At 41.6% G+C, this 23900-nt stretch overlaps 1 protein-coding gene across 1 annotated transcript in view; it reads left to right on the top strand.

Moving 5' to 3' along the window:
- The window catches only part of tpk1 (thiamin pyrophosphokinase 1), a 60056-nt gene that overhangs the window by 8490 nt on the left and 27666 nt on the right, over positions 1-23900 (top strand). The window contains exons 3-6 of the mRNA XM_079292307.1: positions 2909-2983; positions 12534-12603; positions 20182-20254; positions 23044-23139. Coding sequence (XP_079148433.1) covers positions 2909-2983; positions 12534-12603; positions 20182-20254; positions 23044-23139 — 314 coding nt within the window. The remainder of the gene's footprint in view (positions 1-2908; positions 2984-12533; positions 12604-20181; positions 20255-23043; positions 23140-23900) is intronic.

The following is a 23900-nucleotide window of genomic DNA, read 5'->3' as shown; positions in this document are numbered from 1 at the left end:
CAAGGCTAAGTACTTTAGCAAAGAAATACCTCTCTGTGCCAGCTACAAGTGCCCCCTCTGAGAGGCTTTTCAGTGTGTGGGGGGGGGCATTGTTACATGCCACCGTGCATGCCTGAAGCCAGAGGTAGTAGACAGGCTTGTCTTCCTGGCAAAAAATATTTAGAAAAAACATGCACTACTGTTTAATACTGTTGGTTATGTTGTGAATGCACTTGATTTTGTTTACATGCACTTATTTACTGTGCAAAATATGTTATGTTGATGTTAGATCAGATGTTGCACTTTTGAAAATGTGAATGTTAAAGGGTCATATACATTTTATTTCATGCTGTGTTTGTATCAGTGTATTCAGTTAGAAAAGCTTACTGTAAAAAGTTACATTTGCACAGTTGTTTACAATGGAAGGCTACTATTTAATGCCATTTAATGTTATGTTTAATTTAATTTTATATTTAAATGATTCAGGCAAACAAAAGAGTGACCAAATACTTTTTGTATACTACAGGCACCTTTCTACAATGTTCAGGTTTTGTTTGCACTTTATTTTTATCAACCTACTTGGGAAAATCATCACAAAATAAAAGAAAAAATTGTTTTCAACAGCTTCTGTCATCTGCAAAAAATTTTGGGGGAAAAAAATCGATTTAAATCGTGAATCGGATTTTTTGTAAAAAAATCGGAGATTTTTTTTTTAGGCCATATCGCCCAGCCCTAGCTGAAAGTATGAGGAAGAAGAAGGCTTTGAAAGTTGAAGAAGTTTAACATGATTTGACGATTTTCTCCATAGAGATCCCATTCAAAAGAATTTAAAGATTACAAATATGAAAAGTCATATCACGCCTCTCCTGAAAGAGCTGAACATTTTGATGTTCGAACGGTTTCTGTGGCTTAAAACTTTTCATCAGTGGTGAGATTTGTAGTAGTAGAAGTTGTAGTAGAAGTATTATTCGTAGAAGTATTAGTAGCATTAGAATAAGTACTAGTAGTAGCAGTAGTGATATTTGTAGTAGCAGTAGAAGTTGTGGTTGTAGTAGAAGTATTCGTAGTAGAAGTATTAGTAATTAGAAGAAGTAGTAGAAGATGTAGTATCAGTCGTCATAGTAATAGCTGTAGTATTGGTCGTAGTATTTAATATAACAGTAGAAGTAATAGTAATAGCAATGGCAGTAGAAGAAGTAGCAGTAGTAGTGGTACTAGTAGCAGTCGTACTAATAGCTGTAGTAGTATTACTACTTTTAGTAGCATGAATAGCAGTAGTAGTAGTAGCAGTTGTCGTATAAGTAATAGTAGTAGTGGTAGTAATAGCAGTAGTGGTAGTAATAATATTGATGGTAGCAGTAATATCAGTAGCAGTAGTAGTAATAGTAGCAACAGCAAACGTTATAGTAGTAGTAGTAATACTATATTAGCAGTAGTAGTTGTCGCAAAAAAGTAGTAGTTGTCGCAAAAAAGCCAAATTTTGAGCTTGTTTAAATACAGTTCATCCATGAGGCTTTTATTTTGAAAGGGTGGGGCTGGGTGGGGGGGAGAGGAGACATAATCATAATGTTTGACACACATCAACAGAGGTTATTAAATGCCTGGCTTCATCATAAGCATTTCAGTTAGAATTCACTCTTTTGGGCTTTTATTTTGAAATGGGATGTGTGTGAGTGTGTGTGTGTGTGTGCGTGGGGAGGGGGGGTTCCTCTAAAAGTCTCTAAGACCTGAATGAAATGAAAAATTGTGTCTGTACTGTAAAAAATGTGGCTTAAATGGCGATCTAGAAATGGGGTACCGTGTTCTGTGGAAGATGTTTTTGAAGCAAAATTTAACATTGATCTCTATGGAGCAGAAAGTTGGTTTTCCTCTCAATTAACGGCTTCTGTGTCAAATGTGGAAATCTGTGGGATTCCACAGTAATTGTTCTACGACAAGGACAATATTAGCTACTTCTACATCCAGAAATTATGCATGAAGAGTGAAGATTGTGGACACAGTGGCAAAACACAAATGTTTTTTTCACAAGAATCTCAAGCTGCTCTTCACTCTAGCGGTGACATCACGCACTCTAAGCTGCACAATACACACCCATTATAAAGTCAGAAAAGGGCTGAAAAATCATAAAAGTTAAATTTCTGCAGTTCAAAAAGTTTAAAAGATATCAAAAAGCTGAATCATGTTGGCAATAGTTGAGGGTTTTCTCAACATTTGAAAGTTGAAATGGTGTCTGTAGCTGAAAGTATGAGGAAGTTGAAGGATTTGAAAGTTGAAGAAGTTTAAGAGGATTTGAAAATCTTCTCCATAGAAACCCATTCAAAAAAAGTTTCTAAAAGCTTAATAATTCAAATAGTTTAAAGGTTAGAAATAGAAGAAGTCATAGCAGAGATGAGCTGAAGGAGCTGAACATTTTGATAGTTGAATGGTTTCTGTAGCTATTGTTGGAATGCTTAACAGCATTCCAACAATTAAGGAGGACTGTGACTTGTGACCCTGTTCAGTGAGAGTAACGGTCCTGAAAGCGTGTTTAGACATTGCATATACTCTCTCTACTACTTATATTTTGTTATTTTCTGAGGCAAACAAACCACTCATTTGGTGTGTGTGTGTGTGTGTGTGTGCACGCGGGAAAACATTTTGAACTTTTACAAAACCAACGCTCAACATCCGGACTTGTTCAGTTTTTTTTTTAAATCATCCCTCTTGTTTTCCTGTCTCCGCGATAATGACATCATTATCACCGCATTGTTTAACTGTTGTTCCTTATTTAGCCCATTCAGTGACATAAACAGCCACCAAATCTGTATTTAAAAGGCAAGTGTGTTGTGTTTTTGCTATGTGGCCGTTATGTTCCGTCGTCGTCTGTAGTGTCTCTACCTGATTGTTTCTGATTCATACCTCTCCCTTTCCCCCCTGTTTTCTTGTGCAGGCACGCAGAGGATCTGTCTTATTCTTCTGAACCAGCCTCTAAATAAAGACTACCTGCACATTCTCTGGAGTAAAGGTACATCTCACCCATCACCAACACAGATCAAACAAGCCTCTTTAATAGGACTTGGAGCTCATTTTGCATTGAGTTGCACTGAGCATTTATTTCCCTGTTGTTTTTTAAGGGACTGTGCTCTCCGGACTGTAGTCTCCACTGTGCAATATCATAATTACTGCTATGTCTTTGAAAATGCCCCCTTTCTGCCCTCTGCCCACATTTCCTGTGAGATGTTTTAATTAAGTTAAAAACGACATAACTCTTTTGCAGAAAACTTTCCTTCATATTTCGTTTTTTAACTCCTGTAGGACCTGGACAATTGATATAATCAAGAATGATTCATAATACCCATACAAAATGTGCTACATTTTCATTGGATTCGCAGCTTGAATATTCAGCGTGATGTTGTTGCCCCTGAGACGCTGACTTTTTATTCTCATGATTAAATGGCATAATGAGTTTTGAATCTGAAATGTCAGTTGAAACAGGGTAATTTAACTGAACAGATAAACCTGGAAAGAATGTGATCAAATAAGAGCTGTGTTGCTACTCGAAAGGTCTGCGTTCTTTTCATTCATTATTTCCACATAGGTCATTCTTTCACAGCCCTGAGCCATATGCTTTACAGTACACGTGTGTCTAAGCACTCCTTTTTGTAAGGTCTCAAGATAACAAGAACAGCGCATCCGTTCGGATTCGTTCAAGTGTGTGTACATTCATTACCTGCCTTATGGTTGCCTTATGGTTGCTAGTTGGCTGTGATGTATTAAATATGCAAAGCTGACTTTGAGCCTTTAAACCAGACATTGTCATCCAAATCTTGGATCCTACAACTGTGTGTTTCTTTTGAATCTGCTGAACCGATCAGAAACGGAGCTAAATGAACAAGAATGACTGGAGATCAAGTACGTAGGGGAGAGAAGTGGCCTGGATCACTGCCACTGTGAAACAACAAAAGAAAATAACTGTAGGCCAACTCATTTATGAAAACTGTACATGGATTTATGCATTCAGGAAAGTAAAGGAAACAAAGCAACTTTGAAGGCAAACTTGTGATTAAAACCACTTTAGATTGAATTTCAATGACGCATCTTTTGATATTCTTATCAATTTAGAAATAACCCAGGAGGCACCTGCGCTCTCTCTCTGTTTTTTGCTTTTATACTGGAGGACCTCTAGAAACATGTTTAATGGCATTAGACAAAGCGGTTTCCTCATCTGATTTCAAACCAACGGTTGCCTGTTGCCCCGAGAAAAAGATCCTGTGGATTGTTAATTAAGTGAGAATAATCAAAAATACTGAATTTAAAGCAAGAAAAACCTAGAACGTTCATCAAGCGGATATTGGTAAATGTTATTTTGAACTGGAATGGGTTCGTTGACTCTAAGTCCTCCAGTGTGCATCCAGAGTAAAGATCTGCACAATATAATTGCTTTTCAGAAAATTGCAGTTATATTATTTGAAATGTGTTCCAACACCAATGTTTCAGTGCGAATGACATCTAAATTGAAGACAGTTTTTCCAATATCCATCTTAAATTATTTGTTTGCTCCCACATGTGGAGATATTAGTCTGGTAATACATTCTTTACGCCCTGTTGATTATAACTGACCCTCAGCAGTGCTCGGAGATTGATGTTTTTCATTTAATACCCTTGTTTTCGAATCCAAAATGTGACCAGACCAGCAAACTTGAACTGATGTGGTTATACTCCAGTGATTACATTTTAAATTGTGGAGCTATTACAATTCCTTTTTAAAATTGTTCTCATCCCAGTCAATACTTGCCAGTAGTTCAGGAACAAGAATCATAAGTGAAGCATTGCATCAAACCATCCTCCTGCACCGTTCTGCGACCACTGCGAGATAGAAAGACCTGTCGGCTGTACGCTGACAGCACGATGCAGCTTGATAACGTCGTATGGCGTTTGCTCCTTCTTATATAACTACTTTTTAAAGTTTCAGAGAGATGTTGGGTGGTTTCTTAAGTGCCACAAGCAATGCTGTGGTGTGGATTTCAGAAATTGGGACGCTTTCTTGATCCGTTTTACTCTGGGCAGTTTTGCACATGGGACTTGAAGAAAGTTTTGACTGGATGATGATGATGATGCATGAATGGCAGATCTCAGATCTCTTGCAGTGTGATGGTAAACACGCTTTTAGCGAGTTTTATCATTCCTCACTTGATATGCCATGTATTTTTAATGTTGTTTATCGGATTTGTCAGTGTGCGCAGTGAGCGTGTCTGAGTGCGTGTCACTCTCCAGATGGTTGTTCACCTGGAGGCATCGTAGCCAGGTCTCCACCCTTACACACACACACACACACACACACACACACACACACACACACACACACACACACACACACACACACACACACACACACACACACACACACACACACACACACACAGATGCTGCACTCTCAGGTTCTCTGATGTGCTGCCCCCAGCCCCCCTCATCACCTGTGGGAGAGGTAGAAGAGCAGGGAGCGAAGGAGCGATACCGGCTGGGAGAGCGCAGCGCTGATCAAAGGGAAGCTCGTGATGTTGTCCTGTGGCATCAAGCTGCTTATCTCACTCGCGCACCCTCTCACTCATCTAGTCCATCAGTCACCCACTCACTTGTTCATTCAGTCAATCAGTCACTCATTTACCTACTTACAGGTCCTTCACTTACTTTCGTGTAACAACACAAACAAGCCAATCAATAAAGCAATCACTGAAGGTGTCTCTCTACAAGAGACAAAAACACGGCCTGTGCCGGATTTCATCATTTGTTGATGTGGAGCAGCTTTTATGAACATTACCCAGCAGCCAGTCGAGTATCAGCCGTGCAATCGAGGCCGTTTGGGTGATTTGTTGACGTGCAAATGCGCACTTCCCGAACTTCAGCATTTAAAAGCATGTGTCAGACGGCGTAAGTGGGAACGTCGAGAATTCAAAGAGAGAAGCTGTTCGCGAGGATTAATGGATAGAGGTCGTCAGAAAAGCCAAAAAGCGGAATTCCCGTAAGACTGTTGGTGGAAAGGTAAAATAATGAGTCAAAGAGCCAGTGAAATGTTGGCCCCTGGAATAACAAAGAGTGGGACAGAGCATAAGAATAAAGAGGAACAGAGAGGAAATCAATCAAATTTGAGGCAAGGTGTAGAGAGCAGGGTGGATCTGGAGGGGGGGCGTCAAGGCATCATAATAATCTTATCACCGCCCTCTGTGACCGTTTGCCCTCTCCTCTACAGCGCTAAAGCCCCAACCTGACAGGTATTAATCCTCACCACTAACCTCATCAGTACTGGCCTGCTATAGAATACACCCCACAGCAGTGTGTGTGTGTGTGTTTCTGCATGAACATGCATCTTTCCTGCATCAAACGCAAGAGCAAAAATCACTGAAATGACAGCTTTAGTGCTGTGTGTGGAAGTGCATTATCTCCTGCCCACCATATCTGTAATTCGGCAGGATGAGTGGCAGGAGGAGCTGGTTCTGCAGCCAGCAGGGAGGGATTATTATGTCTAGTTAATTTACAAGGTCATCTCCACTCGCTGCTGCCGCCGCCGCCGCCGTCCCCGCGAAAGCTCGCAATATCACCGGCAGAATTCATAACGTGATTTTCTGTTGAGCTTGTTCGTTAAAACTCATATACTCCGAGGAGAAGGAGGAGATGGAGTTAGTGCCGCTGTTGTCCTCACAATTGGGATGCACTTCATTCTGCCGGCAATTCATAGTGTTCAGTGGGAGAATGACAGTAATTGTATTCGTCTGCCTGAATGCAGCGCAGATAGAGGTGATCTTTCTCAAGTCTCATTTCGCCCACTTTTTGCCACTGTGATGAAGACAGAGGCTCCCACAGGCATAGTGCAGTGAAGACTACAGCTGGTGTAAACCAAGGGTAGACGTGTAGTCATGCTCCGACTAATGCAGCGATGAAGAAGAGAGCTAGCAACATGGATTTAAAATACAAAAAATAAAAAATTGATGAACAAGTGTGTAAACAAGCATGCACTCAATGCCATTTTCTGAGAAACACTGAAAATGAACATCACTTTTAAACAGTTTAAAACAATCACCTGACTTATTAAATCCATGGCCTGCTTTGCTGTATGTTGTAGCGCCACTGCTCAAATACTTTGTAAAGCTGAATCAGGCTGATATAATTTATAAACTTGTCATGTCATTTGTCATGAGCAGAGGCAGTATTTATGTCGGCAGAGGAGGGAGGCTGCAATGCACCGGTAAGTGCTGTGGGAAATCCTGGCATGAAGTAAATGATAAATTAACAGCGTTAAATTATTTCAGAAGAGGTTTTAATGTAAACAAGATATTGAAAAACGATCCCTCATTGATATTTATGAGATCTGCCTGATGGCCCTTTTTATTACACCACAGTTTGAAAGCATTACGGATGGATATGAGGCACGCATATGGTGAGAACATGCATATAATGGGAAATGATACAAATGCCAGATCGTTTTTGAAAGGCTGTTATGATGTTGGCATCTGAAAGCTGCACTTTGTAGAATCACTTTAAACCGCTGAGATGTACTGGAGGTGTGTGTGTGTGTGTGTGTGTGTATGCATTTTAATGGCATGCCATGCAAACAGAGCTGAGTAAATGATTGACAGACAGAAGTACCGGTAACTGTACTAGAACCTTCAGTCTGAAAATTATTCTGTGTGTGTGTGTGTGTGTTTGTGTGCACACACAGATAATGACTGATATCTTCACAGTCTGGCACCAGCAGGCTTAAAGAAGACTTTCTCTGTTTGAAAAGTTTCTCAGCCTTTGCACTCTCAGAGATAATGAGTCATTTACATTCCAATCATTTGTTGACGTGAAACGTCGACAGCAGGTGGTGAGGGTTATGAATAAAGCACTGCCTCGAGTGTCTTATTTACATCAATGCGTCTGCATTCTCACACTTTTTAAGTACTCCAGACAAGGAAAGTTAGATTGAGACCCCCCCCGCACTCCATTTAACTCTGCTAATCATGTCTACTTAAGTGTTTGTTTGTGTGTGTGTGTGTGTGTGTGTGTGTGTGTGTGTGTGTGTGTGTGTGTGTGTGTGTGTGTGTGTGTGTGCGCGCGTGTGTGTGCTTGTGGATTTACAGTATGTAGGTGTAACTCAGTATGCTTCATACACGCACAGCTATAGAGGACTGTGATGTCTCGTTACAGTGTACAGAATTGTAAACTTCAATATTTAATTAATGTCTGTGATGTGCTGCAAGACAGAATTTTACAGCTCTGGACATTTAGCCCAGTAACAAAAACGTATCCAGTAGAAATATGCTGCTCAAATACAAAGTAAGCCTACAGGAATGTGTGCTTGCTTGCAAAATTCCCGTTTGTAAGAGACTGCTGTGATATATAGTCTATCCTGTTGTGTTACTGTACGCTTTTTGTTCAACCAAACAAATGAGTTACGTGCTCACTGAAGGATGAGTTTGGGACATGGATGCATTTTAGGAAAGAAAGCAGATGAGACAGACATCTTGTGTACAACAGTTGCCCGTCGCCTCTTCGGTGCAGGCTTCAGTTAGTTTTGAGTGAGGTGCAAGGAGAAAACGCCAGCTGATACTTTGACGTTTCTCCCTCGTGTGCAACATAAGAGCCCCAAACTCTTAAAAGAAAAATAGGCTGCCTCTTCAATTTGAATAAAATAATGGCATACATTTGCAAATAGTTTGCATCTAATTTAATGCAACTTGAATACCATTTTAAGAATGGCAAATAACCAGCTCATTTCACTGTTTTTAAAATCAGAAGAGATAAGTGCTCTTTCACACACTTTGCCTCTAAAGCAGTGGTCACCAAACTACGGCCCGCGGGCCGGATACGGCCCGTCAGCACATTTGGCCCGGCCCCCAGAGACGCTATCGGATTTTTTTCCTATTTGGCCTTCAGAAAAAAAATCCTAGGCCCGCCCTGTCAAAGAGAGAACGGAATAATGGCGAAAAGGTTAGGTAAGAGAAAAATTGATTCAGAATGCAGGGTATTTAACCTGCAGTGGACAAACGATTATTTTTTTGTTCAATGCAAAGAAAAGGCTGTTTGTCTCATCTGTCAAGAGGCGGTGGCGGTATTCAAAGAATACAATCTTCGCCGACACTATGAATCCCGTCACAAAGACAAGTACGATAGCTTGCAAGGCCAAATACGAGCAGACAAACTCTCAAAGCTAAAAAGTGGACTACTATCTCAGCAGAATACATTTGTACGCCAAGCTCAGCTGAACCAGGCATCCGTTCGGGCCAGCTTTCGGGTTGCTAAACTGATAGCAAGCAGCGGTAAGCCTTTCACTGACGGAGAGTTTGTTAAGAAATGTATGGATGCTGTCGCGGAGGAGGTGTGTCCCGAGAAGAAAGATGCATTTAATGCCGTAAGTCTGTCGGCGAGTACAATCACCAGACGCGTTGAAGAAATCGGGAGTAATGTATATGCCCAGCTGCAGCAGAAGACGAAAGAATTTGACTTTTTTTCATTAGCACTGGATGAGAGCACGGACGTGCAAGACACAGCGCAACTGCTCATTTTTATTCGTGGAGTTAGCGCAAACTTTGAGATATGCGAGGAGCTGGCAGCCCTCCAAAGTCTCAAAGGGACTACAACGGGAGAGGATATTTTTGACAAAGTGTGCCAAACCATGGAAGAGTTGGACCTGGACTGGTCAAAGCTGGCTAGCATCACGACTGACGGGGCTCCTAGCATGGTGGGCGAAACTCGCGGTCTAATAGGACGCATGAACCGGGAGTTGGAAAAAAGGGGTCTCACCGCCCCGCTACGAGTCCACTGCCTAATTCACCAGCAAGCACTGTGCTGCAAAGTGTTGACGTGGGATTCAGTAATGAAGGTTGTGGTGTCGTGCATAAACTTCATCAGAGCAAAGGGACTTAAACACAGGCAGTTCCAAGAATTCCTGTCTGAACTGGAGTCTACGCACGGAGATGTGCTGTACTACACAGAGGTCCGATGGCTGAGCCGGGGCAGAGTTTTGAGGCGTTTTTACGAGCTGCTACCCGAAATTAACGCATTTCTTCTTTCAAAAGACAAAACGGTCCCAGAGCTGATCGACCCAGAATGGAAATGGCACCTCGCATTTTTAACAGACGTGACAGAAATACTTAACAGCCTTAACTTGCAGCTACAAGGCGAGGGGAAACTCATTTGCGACATGTATTCACACATAAAAACATTTGAGGTGAAATTAGCGCTGCTTTTGGAACAAGTGAAAAAGCGCAACTTCGTCCATCTTCCTGCTACCCAAAACCTGTCGACAGAGAACCCAGCGGTCCCGTTCCCAGCTGAAAAGTGCGTGGAAGCACTGGAAATGCTGAAGGCGGAGTTCGGTGTGCGATTCCGTGAACTACATGTTCATGCAAAAGAAATCCGTCTTTTTCAGAACCCCTTTGTTGCCGACATTGATGAAGCCCAGCCTTCATATCAGTTTGAGTTGGCTGAGTTACAGAACTGTGATGTTCTGAAAGACGCATTCAAGCCCAACAGTCTCATTGACTTCTATGCCGCCCTCCCAAACGACACATATCCAAACATCAAAAAACACGCAATGAAAATGTCCACAGTTTTTGGCAGCACGTATATCTGCGAGAAAACCTTTTCTCGCATGAAACTGCTGAAAACTCCGATGAGATCAAGATTGACAGATGAACATTTGCATCAGTGCTTGAGACTGGCTGTAACTAGAATGGAACCTGATATTCAACTTCTCACCAGCCAGATGCAGGCCCACAGTTCACACTGATGAACATACATAGGTAAGCTCACTTTTCTGACTTGAATGAGTCATTCTGAGCATAAACAAATATAATCATAATAAAATCTACTGGGATAAAATCCATCTTTACAACCATACTGGTAGTGAAATGTATTGTGCTGTGTAGGTGCTGTATCACTTAGTTCAGTTTCTCAACCTGCTTCCTTTGTGGTTTTCACAGGGAAGTTGATGAGAGAGAGCTGCAAACAGCCGTGTCTACAAGCCTACTGGAACCTACAAAAGGATTATAAGGAAGGAACACAAGAACTTTAAGAGACTGCTCATATGTGTCAGAGAGATTCTGCTCTGACAACTGAGCTGAACTTTTATCTGTTAAGATTGTGCATGGCACAACAGAAAGTTAATGTTCCATGGCTTTTTTTTCTATGAAGAACCCAGAGAGAGTTATTTAGTTATTATTTATTTCATAAATAGTGTTATTTATTTCCTGTTTTTTCTGTGAAGAACTCAGAGAGGGTTATTTAGTTATTATTTATTTCATTGATAGTGTTATTATTTGTTTCCTGACTTTTTTTCTGTAAAGAACCTGGAAAGGGTTATTTGGTTATGTGTGGCTTTCTGGAAAACAATACATTTTTTAAGTTCCCCTACGATCGTCACACTTTTTCTGTTACAAACTGACACCGGCCCCCCATCAGAGAAGGGAAAAGTTATGTGGCCCTCACAGGAAAAAGTTTGGGGACCCCTGCTCTAAAGGATCAAATCCAATTTACTTGTCTGTGTAGTGTGTCATTTGTCATATTTTATATGGCAGAAAAGTAGTTTTCTTTTAAAACTAATTTGGACCTGCAGTGATTGATGTAATTCCAAGGTTTTTGTTGAACAAAAGCCTCGGTATTACTGACGCTGGTGTCCAAACACATGCTTGTTATATTTTTCCTTTTTCTCTGATGTCAGGCGCATAAAGAAGCAGAACACTCATCTTTGGCTGCGTTCACAAGCCTTTAGTGCTCGGATCAGATTTTTATTTCTTTGGCAGTTGACATTATTTTCAAAAGGTGACTCACATCAGATTCCAGCGATGAACTGGTCACGGTCCTGACCCACCAGCATCCGCAAAAGGCAATAAAAAGACTACACTCTCAGCACGATGATGAGGAAAACTTAACATCTTCATTGTGGCTTTTTGTGGAGCGATGGTGTGCCGTGCACACTGCTATGAAACTCCGGATCAGTGTACAATATAATCACTTTTATTATATGGCACTCAACTAAACAAATCTCACAAAACAAGAATCCAGCCAGCAGGCTACAGAAGCTGTAGTCGTCCTCACAAAAAAACCCCGGACACCGTTTGAAATGAAAGCGCACCTCAGTATAAAGAGAGATACACAAGGTCCTATCTGAGAGTGATTCCTTTGAAAATCCTTGTACCGTGTACAACTCAGACTCATAAATGGCAGGTCACAAATCCTAATCCCTTGCTTCACAAAGTATATGGTGCCCAATGCCAAGTAGTATGTGTCATCTTTGTATCTCATGCTGTGAGGCTTTCTGAATGTGAGCTATATAGGTGGTGCACCCACCTCGATAGGAACGACAATCGAAACACCCTAAAGTAGAGTGGACCTGTAAGCTCACCTCTGCACAAGTGGAGACGTGGTTTATTGTGGTACTGCACATTGTTGACACCAGTTTGAACTGGGTTATATGGAACAGTGACTCATATAAAGGCAGAAATGTGTCTCCAGTGAACGTAAGGTGCACTGTTTATATGAAACACATTGCCTTCAGTAACGCAGGCTAAAGTATCTCTCTGTCTATCTTTCCGTAGCTCTCCTGAGGGCATGTGCTGATGGAGCTGCCAATCACCTTTACAACAGCACCGCTGGAGATAGAGACAGGTGAGTGTGCCTCGTGTTCACATTTGTATGTGTTCATTTGTGTTTTCACTTATGTCTTCCTCTGTGCACACTGTGCATACTGTTTATTCAATTGTGACCGTGCATGTGTGCGCGTGCGCGGCTAATGGAGGACTGCGGTCAGGACAGAGATGGATCTGGGGTTCCTGAGTCCCTGAAGTGTTGAGGCTTTCACATTAACACGCAGAGTGTGAGCATGGGTGTGTGTACTCTGTCAGGGTGTGAATGTGACGTCATGTGTGTCTGGGTTTGTCTCCCTACGTGCATGCTGTTGCACTTCTATCGTGGTAACAGCCATGTTGGGTTGTGGACATCGGAGGTGAGGACATATTTGCAACAGGACGTCACTTCACACCTTTTCAGTGGGGCCGACTTCTCCTCGTCCTTGAGTTTACAGCCGAACGTCTTATAATGTGAGTGTGTATGATGACTGTGCAGATCCACTAAAAACGGCACATTTACTGCGTTCAGAGGCTCTGCATATTTTGCTATTAATCAAACATGTTTATTATGTTTGCCGAGTCAAACGGGCCACGTTGTTAAAGTCAAAACCATATATTGTAACCGCACCGGCTGAGGAAATGGCACAACGATGCTGACTTTATCGGATTCACTAGAAAACAACCACACTCCTTTAAGTGTTTAAAAGCGTTGAAAGTCAAGAGCTTGTGCTTTTATTGTTCATTCCCAAGTAACACGATAAAGAAATTACAAAAACGACAACAATATAACTTTTGTTTTTGTATCGTAACAAATTGCTTAATTTTACATTACTACAATATATAATGCTCAATCAACAGCAATTCTTCTCTAAAAATAACTGATGGAAAAGAAGCCGCACAGTTAAAGTCAGAACTAGAATTACATTTAAGATTAGATTCAAGAGGCTGACATACATAAACATGTATGTGTTGTGTGTGTCTGCGAGCAAAATAGAGCATAAATAGACCTAGTCGTGTATCTCTGTCTCAGAGTTTGAGCTTGTTTGGCCTGCTGGCAGAGTCCGCTTGCATTGTCTGACCCTCCAGGCCTGAGCTATACGTTATACGCTATACGTTATACAGGGAGGGTTGGAGACGGGAGGGGAAAACAGCGAGGAAGGGGAGGAGGCTAAAAAGTAAGGGAATGTTTATGGATGGGGATGCGTAAATCAATCACCGGCAAGTTTAGATGTATTTAACCTGACATTACTATAAGTAATGGACTACAGAGAGGGGGAGATGCAGGTGATCAATCAAAGCCAGGCTTTATGAGTACCGGCAGCAACACAGACAACAGCAGCATGTGATCAAATAGAGGGCTGCAGGAAAAGAAAAAGACAACTAAAGATTACCAAAAACTACTACCAAGATAAATATTATATTGAAGCCAAGATAAATATGGAATAGATCCCCTGTGTGTGTTGTTGTGCATTTGCCTGTTTCTGTGTATGTGTGTGGGTGTACATCGCGGAGCTTTCACTGTTCTCCCAAGTGAAACCAGCACCGGGACATTTTATCATTCCACCCCAGATATCACGGTTAAAAACTTCAGTTCAAAACATCATAAAACATTTAGTTTGTTAGGTACATGCAGAGCATTGTGTAGAGAAGTCCCACATCTAAGTCCCCCTCCCCCAAACTTCTGCACGTTAATGCTGACAAATTGAGCTCCCTCACTGCAGGTTAACACGTCGGCTTCTAAGATGCAGTTTTAAAAAGAGAAGCCAGCAGCAGTGCTTCACGGTGCGCGCTGACATTATGCTGGTGGAGATTTAAGTTATCAGATATGTTGCGGAAAATCAAGGCATTTCATTTGCCCCCCCCCCCCCCCCCATAAAAAGTCTCTCATGATGGCCGACGTCAAGGGTTCAGCTTCACTTAGAAGACAAATGGAGCATATTTATATTTTCATACAAAATCAAGATGGAACTTGAATTCATTCAAATCGCTATGCATCTGTTTTTTTTGATAAGTGATCTCTCAGTCTCTCATACACATACACACACACACACACACACACCATATGATTTTAGTTTTTCATCATTTTTTCCTCTGTGTGCTCCTGTCGCCACTGTTTTTTGACCTGTAATGTGTTCTTTGATGATATACAGTACATGGCTGATGTGTATGCAGTAGTTGCTCAGTTCTCAGAAACTCTTTCAGTAGTTCTTTTCCTGGTACTGATTTTAAAGTACTACTATTACATGCATGACATCGCTCAAAAGCCCTTTATTGTACCTGAATAAGGGTTGCTCCACCAATCATGCTTTGTCTCTCTAGATTTAATGGCTTTTACTTTGTCTTTCCCGCTGATCCTTTTTTCTTAAAAAATCAGTCAGCACCAGACAATAAGCAGTATTCATCACTGACATGCATGCATATATACACATGTACTGTGCTTTTAATTGAAGTTTGAGATGCCAGTAACTGTTCCGCAAAGAGCTAACCTAAAAAAATCCAAATCCAGTTTGTGCTCGGACTACCAGCTGGAGTTCAGGTGAATGTGGGTTTTGGGGAATTTGAAGACGGCACTGATCTAAAGTAATGTTTAGCTGTTAATGAAGTTAATAACATCAATAGTTTAGCGTGAGTCAGATGTGTTAAAGCTCTTCTAATGTGTATTTAGTTGTTATATTGTTATAGCATAACGTCATGGTTGCTCCCTTTTTTCTTCATGAGTCCCACACAAGCACACAGCCACATCTGCAGGTAGTGGTTGTGGTTGGGGCAATTGTCCACAAGCAGAGTTCATAAAAACTGCAGCTGTGTGTGTAAAGTTACAAAAAGATGACTGCGTGTGTGTGTGTGTGCGGATCTATGAGTGTTTGACTAAAGCATGTGGATATGTGGAAGAGACTTTCAGTGTGTCAGCATATGATTGCAAATGAAGCTGTCGAGCGCAAGACTTCAGACGTAACGGCAAAGAGATGCCTCCGACAGTCGCTTTCTCTATCGGCTTTTATCCTTCGTGCTCACCAGACAGACCAATGGCTGTGTGTGATGATGGTATTTTAATCATGTCAGTGGTCAGGACCCAGTGTGAGTCCACTTAATATGCATATGGGGTCAGTGAAGATTTCTAAGGCTGTTATCTGTTTCGAATCTTTTTAATTAGCTTTCACATGTATCCAACTCATTATACAATCCATTCAAAGCTCCCTACTAATACGCCGTCGTCAAATGATTACCCGTCTAACTGCTGGGCTATCGACAGTCACTTTTAAAACAGGATTTAAGAGGATTACATTGCAGATGGAACCGGGCAGGCAGGGGGGTTTGGGAGACTCTGGGATCAGCTGATGACCGTTAAGAAAGGACTCAATTCTCCTAATTGCTTTCAGTGCCGTTACATTTTTATTTTATTTTTTTAATTGCACACTCAACATGAATTAATCAACATGATGAGTCATTTCACAATTTGGTACCTTGTTTAATTCATGATTTGCTTCAATTCTTAATCCGCAGTAATTAGCTGCTATTATAGATTATTGTTTTTTGTTCTTTATTATTATCTCGCCTTTTTTTCCAAGAAGCTCATAGCCCAGCTAGTTTTCTTCTGTGTTTTTAGCCCAGATATGACCTCGCATGTGGGGTTTGTCTATTGTAGGCTGATTGAAACGGCCCCTCTGTGTTCATCACTGAGTAGAGTTGATGAGCATGGGGATCGGGGCCTCACCTTTTTAAAATGAATGCACTTTTGTTTTGACATAATGTCTGTTGTGTTGTTTTTCATAGACAAATTTTAACAATTAAGATTAATTTGAATTTGAATTCCCCCCCCCCCCCCCATCTCTAGTACACCTAGTAGCCCTAAGAGAATTCTGAGAGTTAAAAATGTGTGTGTGTGTGTTTAGGGCACGAGGAGTGTGTTGAGTTATGAAAGCATCTGGTTATTAGTCTGACAGCCTACAGCCATCACGCTGATTAACTTTGGGATTAATCACTGTTGCTTGACCAAATCAAGCTACTACAAACACACAGCGGCCTACGTGTTTCACAGTCATACATGCATCCAGACATCGGCGAACAGCTGTTTTTTTGTGTGTGTTTTGTGCTTCAAAACAAGTGAACATAAGCACGGTAGCATGGTAAACATACATGTACACCGGCATGCAAGGAAGCTCACACTGATGTGCCTTGACGTCTTGCTAATTGGTCTTTGTTGCAGCGAGATAATAAGCTCTCTGTCCTGCTTTATCATTATCTCCAGACGTGTGTATACCACATACACCTCGCATCTACAAAACAAGTCCTCGTATAAGTAGCTCATCTATTAGTGCCTTCCAAAGTAACCTTCATGGCCGAAACAAAAATAATTAAGTTCATACAACTTAAACTTATTTTTGGGGTTTCTTTTCAAATATATTACGAAGGTTTCTCAACATAATTCGGACTGTTGGGAGAAGACATAAGGCTGTTGCTTTCAGTGACGAATCCCTTGCCTATGCCTTACAGTTTGTATCAATAGTCATATTCTTCAGAGAGCAGGACGTGTCAAAGTGCTCTGCTTCAGGCTTGTTATGGGTCGTTAATTATGTCCCCCCCCCAAAAAATGATCCTTCCACTCCTTCACCGGCCTCGCTCTTCTGATTGGGAGACGGGAGAGATGAGGGGGAGTAATCAGAGCCGCATCTCCTCAAGTACCGAAAAGACGAGGAAAGGTAGAAGAGTGTTCATCGTGCCGTGATTCAGGAGATGATGAAAGATGTGAGGGAGCAGGAGATTACAATGGAAACATTCTGTTGTAATTAAGTGGTCATATGGTAGAATGGGCCGGCTTAATTTGATGGAAACAAAGACAGGAAGTATGAGATAGTGGAAGAGATTGTTTTATTTATTTTTTTATCTAAATGAAGTGGTTAGATTGACGGAAATTGCCTCAGTTACACAGAAAAGTAAGTATTGCAGAGTGAAAATGAGACGAGGTTACAGAGAAGGTTCCCAAGGCAGCATGGGAAGGAGAGGTGGGGAATAAAAGCAGGCAAAGAGGAAGCAGAGAGAGGGACACACAAGCCGGCTAATGGACAAACACACACACACACACACACACACAAACACAGGCAAAGGTCACACAGCCATCCCAGCCACCCGGCACTCAGACAAACCGCCGGTAAAATGCTCTATTTCCCATTCAAATTAAAGTGTCAGTTAATATTAATGTGGAAGTGAAGACTGTCAGACACACAGCACGCAGACACACAAACACAAATACAAGAATTTAGACTCTCGCCTGGTCAATTACCATCAGCCGATGGAGTCATGTGCACAGGTCACAAGGGTGTTTGTGTGTACGTGTGTGTGTGTGTGTGTGTGTGTGAGTGTGTGAAGCTCTGATCAGGCCCAGTGCCACGTCTCGTCCCATCTGTCACATGAAGGTTACTTCTGAATAGACATGCAATTGTGACGTCCTGCATTATAATTCGGGGAAGTGTGCATGTGCCTGCGTGTACTTTCTTATTTGCAGATGTTTGTGCATATTGTGTGTGTGTGTGTGTGTGTGTGTGTGTGTACACATTTTAGTGCCTGTGAATGTGTTTGTTTGGACAAGGAAACCTTTTACCTTTATCACATTTTTATTTTGTTCAGCTCAGGTAAAGTTGTGCTTGATTGACTTCACGCATGCCTGTGGTAGGTGTGTGTGTGTGTGTGTGTGTGTGTGTGTGTGTGTGTGTGTGTGTGTGCGTGACAGTAGATTGCATATAATTGCTGTTCTGTTTGTCTTGCTGTATCTTTTCGGTGTGAATGGGAGCACTGAGTAGGGAGAAAGGGAATAATCCTCCTGTATCTCTTTCTTCAACCGACCGGAACACCGCTCTCGCCTCTTGGTGGGGAGCGCACACACACACACACACACACACACACACACACACAAACAAATGCACCACCCAACCAACCATGAAATCGTAATGTCAGACCTGTTAATGCCTCTAGATAGCGGCAACCGCATCCCTTCGTGGTCCTGCTTCTTGCACACACACACACACACACATAAATGGAATAAACGGAGAGCTATCTGTCTCTCTGACAGGAATGTTCCACTCAGTCAGTGGTGGCTGGAGGATTTTTGGTTGTTTTCATTGATATCTGCTAGAGACCTTGTTAATTCCTACACCTCGGGAATGCAGGCTGCCTCAAAACACAGTTGCATTTGGATGAATAACATACAATGTGATATTTGTATTCACAATGCAACGCCTGCATGCACGTATATACTCCCAAACCTCCAGGCCAGTTTAGTTCTCTGTTGTAATCCTCTTAATAGCATGTATTAACATTGAGTTTCTGCCAGGTTTATGTAGTTAATTAACAACTAATATTCTGTATTACTTCATTTTGGGATCATTGTGCCTGTTTTCTGAGAGGCATTTCTGGGTTATATGAGTCATAAACCATGGGGAAGTAGGGCTGGGCGAATTCATTTTCATGCCAATATGTTGAATTTTCTTCCTTCTTTTTTTCTCCTTTTCATAATCGGTTGTACAAAACGTGTGCGTGTACCTTTACATAAGCAAGCAACACTTTTTCAAACCTAGCAGTTCAGTTTCATTTGTATCCTCCAGCACACGCGTTCCTGCCACCATCAAAGTCAACTTCCGTTTTTGTCATGCATACTAACTGAGAAAATAACTGTCAACATTAATAGATGCTGTACTCTGAGGGCTCATTACGTGTTACTAATTTGTTTTCTAATCATTTAAAATGGCTGAAATATGCACTAATAAACAAAGCTTAACTCTTAAGTGTTTTGTTTTTTAGTGATCTAGAGGGACCATGGTGCATAATCAGCACACCATTTAAACACAGTTCACTCACGTTTGTTGAGCTTCAAATGTGTAAACTGTCGTGATCAGCATCTTCCATCAGGAAGATAGACAGATCTATAGAGACATAACATCTACATGAAAATCAGCTTTTAACCCATTTGACCCTTTGCAAAAAATAATTTTTAAAACCAGAAACAGGACTTTCATATCATATATTAGCTTACAGCATCAATTTGGTTCTCAGTACTGTTGACTGTCAAACAGCTACTTTGTCCTGTAACCCATATCAGTAGTCCAAATAAATAGACCTATTCCTAAAAAGAGACACACAGGCCTATTTGTTTTATACTTCCCCATTTACTCTGACAGTATACTGCGTTGATTGAGCACATGTTTCACAAACATCAAATTGCACTGTGACCTGTAGTAATCAAAGCGATCCTCGCCTCTAATGGAGAATGTAGTCAGTGTAATGGAACAGGCCAATATCTGACAAACACCAGGTACATCATGCTCTGTTTATTTGTGTGTGTGTGTGTGTGTGTGTGTGTGTGTGTGTGTGTGTGTGTGTGTGTGTGTGTGTGTGTGTGCGAGAGACAGCGCCAGGCTCACTGCCACAGAGAATCACCCTGTCAGTCTCCGTGTCTCTTCGTCTTCCCCCGGCGGCGTCACTCCCTCGCTGCACAGATCAAAGAGCTGACACATGCCCCGATGTCCTCTCTCTCTTCTATCTCTGCCTTACACTCTCTGTCTTTCTTGCAATCGTAACCTTCTCGCTCTGTCACTCACCCTCTTCTTTCTGTCCTCACATCCAGCTTTCTCCCCGACTATATCAGCGGGGATTTTGATTCCATTACTGCCGAGGTCAAAGCATTCTATGGAGACAAGGTGAGTGGAACACAACTTGCACGCACTCTCAGATCTACAGGTGTACACACAGTGACACACAGTGACACACAGGGACACACACACACACACATAAACAAAAAAAACGAGAGAAATCCTTACTGTCTTTAGTACAGTACAACCTGACTCCTTAGTCCTTAACCACCTTGACATGTCGACAACTTTATTAAGAAGTTTACTTTTCCAACATGGATTGATGATTTGTCCACACAAGCAGGGACTTCTCTGTTTCATAGTTCACCCAATAAATCATCTTTCCCCATCTGGTGCAAAGTGACACCGACCATTAAGACATTTTCTCGCAGAGCGGTGTTCGACAGCAGTTGATTTTACCAAAGCAGGATTTAGTTTTCTTTGTGCTGCCTTAAAGTTCACAATCACAAAACAAGTAGTTGCTGTTGGATGAGTTTAGCTGCACATTGTGAAGTAATTGAAAACAGGGGTAAAGTAAATCACTTGATTGTGTGCAGGACTCGTGAATAAATACATTTCTCAACAATTCCTGGGATATTCTCAATGACTTAATGAGCTAATAAAAGATAAATATTGAACGAGCAGTGTATGTGTTGGACAATTAAGATAAGGGTTGGGTGGAAATGTAGTTCATGCTGATGTATTTGTGTTAGCTTTGTTGTCCAGATGACTATTATCAATGATGCAATGCTGAATATGGGCACACATTGTCCCCCAAATGAGCCTTGAACTGGAATCAGCAAACTAAACCCTCAGCAACTCTACATGACACGAACTATCAACTCAGCTGGAGCTTGACAAACATCCTGCTTTGTGTGTGTGTGTGTGTGTGTGTCGCAGGGTTACAGAGTTGACATGAGGCGAGTGGATAAGTGACTACTCAGAGCTGGCTGGGGTTTAATGGCTCGTATACTCGAGACTCTCCAGGAGTTTCACCTGCAGTGGCGAGAACATGCTGACTGAATTATCAAAGTGGGTGCAAATGTGCGGTCTGACATGGTTTCAACTGTCGGTGCACTCAAGATCCATGTAGACCCATAAAAAACTACCTCTGTCTGTGGTCAGAGTCACATTTTACTGGTATAATCCACTTCCTGCTGACTCGGGAACGTGCAAGCTTTTAACAAACACAATATATTCCATCATGACCAGTTGAACCGCTCTTTCTTGACAATCGATCAAACTTTATTTCAGACTCGGGGTCCATATAAGACAAATGCATATCACATAATGCTTTATAGGTCATATAATCATCTTTGACTTAAAGATACAAAGTGTAATGGTGTAGCTTGTTGGCTACTGATCAACTTAATTGTTAGATGTTGGATGTAGTTGTGAAAATTCCTGTCAAATGCGTGTTCACAAGAGGAGTGCCCCTGAAGAAATTAAGAAAGAAAAATATCAAATCTGACATCCCACTTGTCTTTGCTTCCTTCCAATGAAAAAACTGTATTTTAATCAAATTATCTGAGAGGGTCAAATCACTCTTGGATTGATGTGCTCCTTTAAAACTTAAAAACATGAAACCTATGATGAGGAGTTGCCAGGAAATGTTTATTTATATTCATGTGTCTCAAGCAAAAAGACTGAATCACGATTAGATATCTGTTGAGTTTGCTTTACTTTAATGCACAAACAAGACAAAATCAATGAGTTCTGTGTTTACTTGTAACATAGGATGTAGGTGTATTCTAAAAATATCTGAATTATAGATAAACATAGTCCAGGTTTACGTCCTACGCCGTTGCCTTTGCTCCCTGCCTGTGCCTCTAGCTGTGCAGGAGGCCTGTTCATGTAGGCATATTGAGACTAAACTACCCACGGGCATGAAGATAAAATGCAAATTCTTCTATGAAGTCATTTATAACAAGCAAAATGTCAAACAGGAACCTGCGAGGAGAAGTGAAGCTGGGTTCAATAAGTGACAGATACAAGGTGTTCGACACACACCTTCGAGGAAAGGAAAGATCAGCCCCGCTCTGATACACACTACTGTGTATCGTTTGAAATGCAGATCCAATACTTCCCTATGCGCACACACACACACCATCACATGCATACATACTCGCACACAACAATGTGGGTTGTCGCTCTCTCTCTCTCTCTCTCTCTCTCTCTCTCTCTGTAGCTGAAATATACGTCCCATTTCACAAATATCACACAGGTTTCCTTAAAAAAAAAAAGTTTTTTTCTTCCATGAAAGACAACAGACTTTTATGGTAATGCTTAAGGAGCAGAACAATGGAAAAAGTTTGAGGCGTTCCTTCAGAGATTTGTCAGAAACGGTGAATAATTCTGCATAAATGGAAGGGAGAAAACAGAAAAGCATCCGCACAGGGAGGGGGAGAGAGAAGAGGTGGGGAGCGAGCGAGGATGGATGGGATCAAACAGAGCACAGCGAACATGTTTGTGTGAACTGACTGCTCTGTGTGTGTGTGTGTGTGTGTGTGTGTGTGTGCGCGCAGTGGAAAAGTTGTGCAGTGAATGGAGAGACATAGGGAGAGAACGCCAGAGTAAGGTTGTTTACCTGGATGCTGTAGTTTAGGGCCACTGACTGGAACCTCTACATTATTCAGCAACACAGGCCACAGACAGCCAGACAAGACTAAAACACTGATTTATACCTCTCTCTATCTCGTTGTGTTTTTCTGTGCTTTGTTATCCCCTGTTCCTTATCTTTGCCTGGGTTTTTGTTTTGCTGTCTCGGAATGTGTACATCCATCTGATTATGTTGTGTGGCCTGCATGTGTGTGTGTGTGTGTGTGTGTGTGTGTGTCCCCATTTGTCTTTGTGCATAGGGGTGCAATCTGATAGAAACAGATGACCAGGATCTAACAGACTTTACCAAGTGCCTCGCAATCATGGTGGAGGAAATTCAGAGACGGCAGTTACAGGTAAACATCCACCGCACACCACGCACACCCTTGAATTCAATTATTGACATTTTATTAGGAAAGGAACAGTTTGAAATTTGTTCCAGTTGTGGTTTCACCGGGGTTGTGTGCTGGGCTGTTTCTTGGCCCGGGTGCAGTGACTTCCTGGGCATAACAATACCCTTTTCAAAACAATGTTTTTGACAAGCATTGCTTTAAAAAGAAGGGTATTGTTACTACTATTATTAAGGACTACCAGTAGTTTTAGCACTGCAGTAAATAAATAAGTAAAGCTCTCCTCTAACTCAGCCTCTGATAGCTGAGTGCCTTTAGCAAGGCATTCAGTCCTCAGTTACTTAAGATGAGCTGCTCAGAGGTCAATAGTGCTGGAATGTGGTTGACTGGGGCCAGATTTGAGGCGTGTGTGTGTGTGTGTGTGTGTGTGTGTGTGTGTGTGTGTGTGGGTGTGTGTGTGTGTGTGTGTGTGTGTGTGTGTGTGTGTGTGAGTGTATGAATATGAAGCAGCCTGCTGCTGTGAATGAACTTGCATGCTCACTCAACATCCCCTGAAGAAATGAGCGCTGGAAAAATATCATTTGGAATAATATGTGCCGCATTTACACCGACACGTAAAATGCAGCCGGTAATCGATGTTTGCCATATTTAAATTTAAATACCTTTGTTATGATATTTTCAAAGTGAAAAGCATTTCCCAACAAACTGATATCCAAAACTCCAAAAGGAGCTGCCAGCAATTGCGAAGCCGCGTGCCGCGTGCTGCT

The sequence above is a fragment of the Melanostigma gelatinosum genome, assembly GCF_949748355.1.
Source record: "Melanostigma gelatinosum genome assembly, chromosome: 20".
NCBI classification, from domain to species: Eukaryota; Metazoa; Chordata; class Actinopteri; order Perciformes; family Zoarcidae; genus Melanostigma; species Melanostigma gelatinosum.
This window is presented reverse-complemented; position numbering and strand designations above follow the sequence as displayed.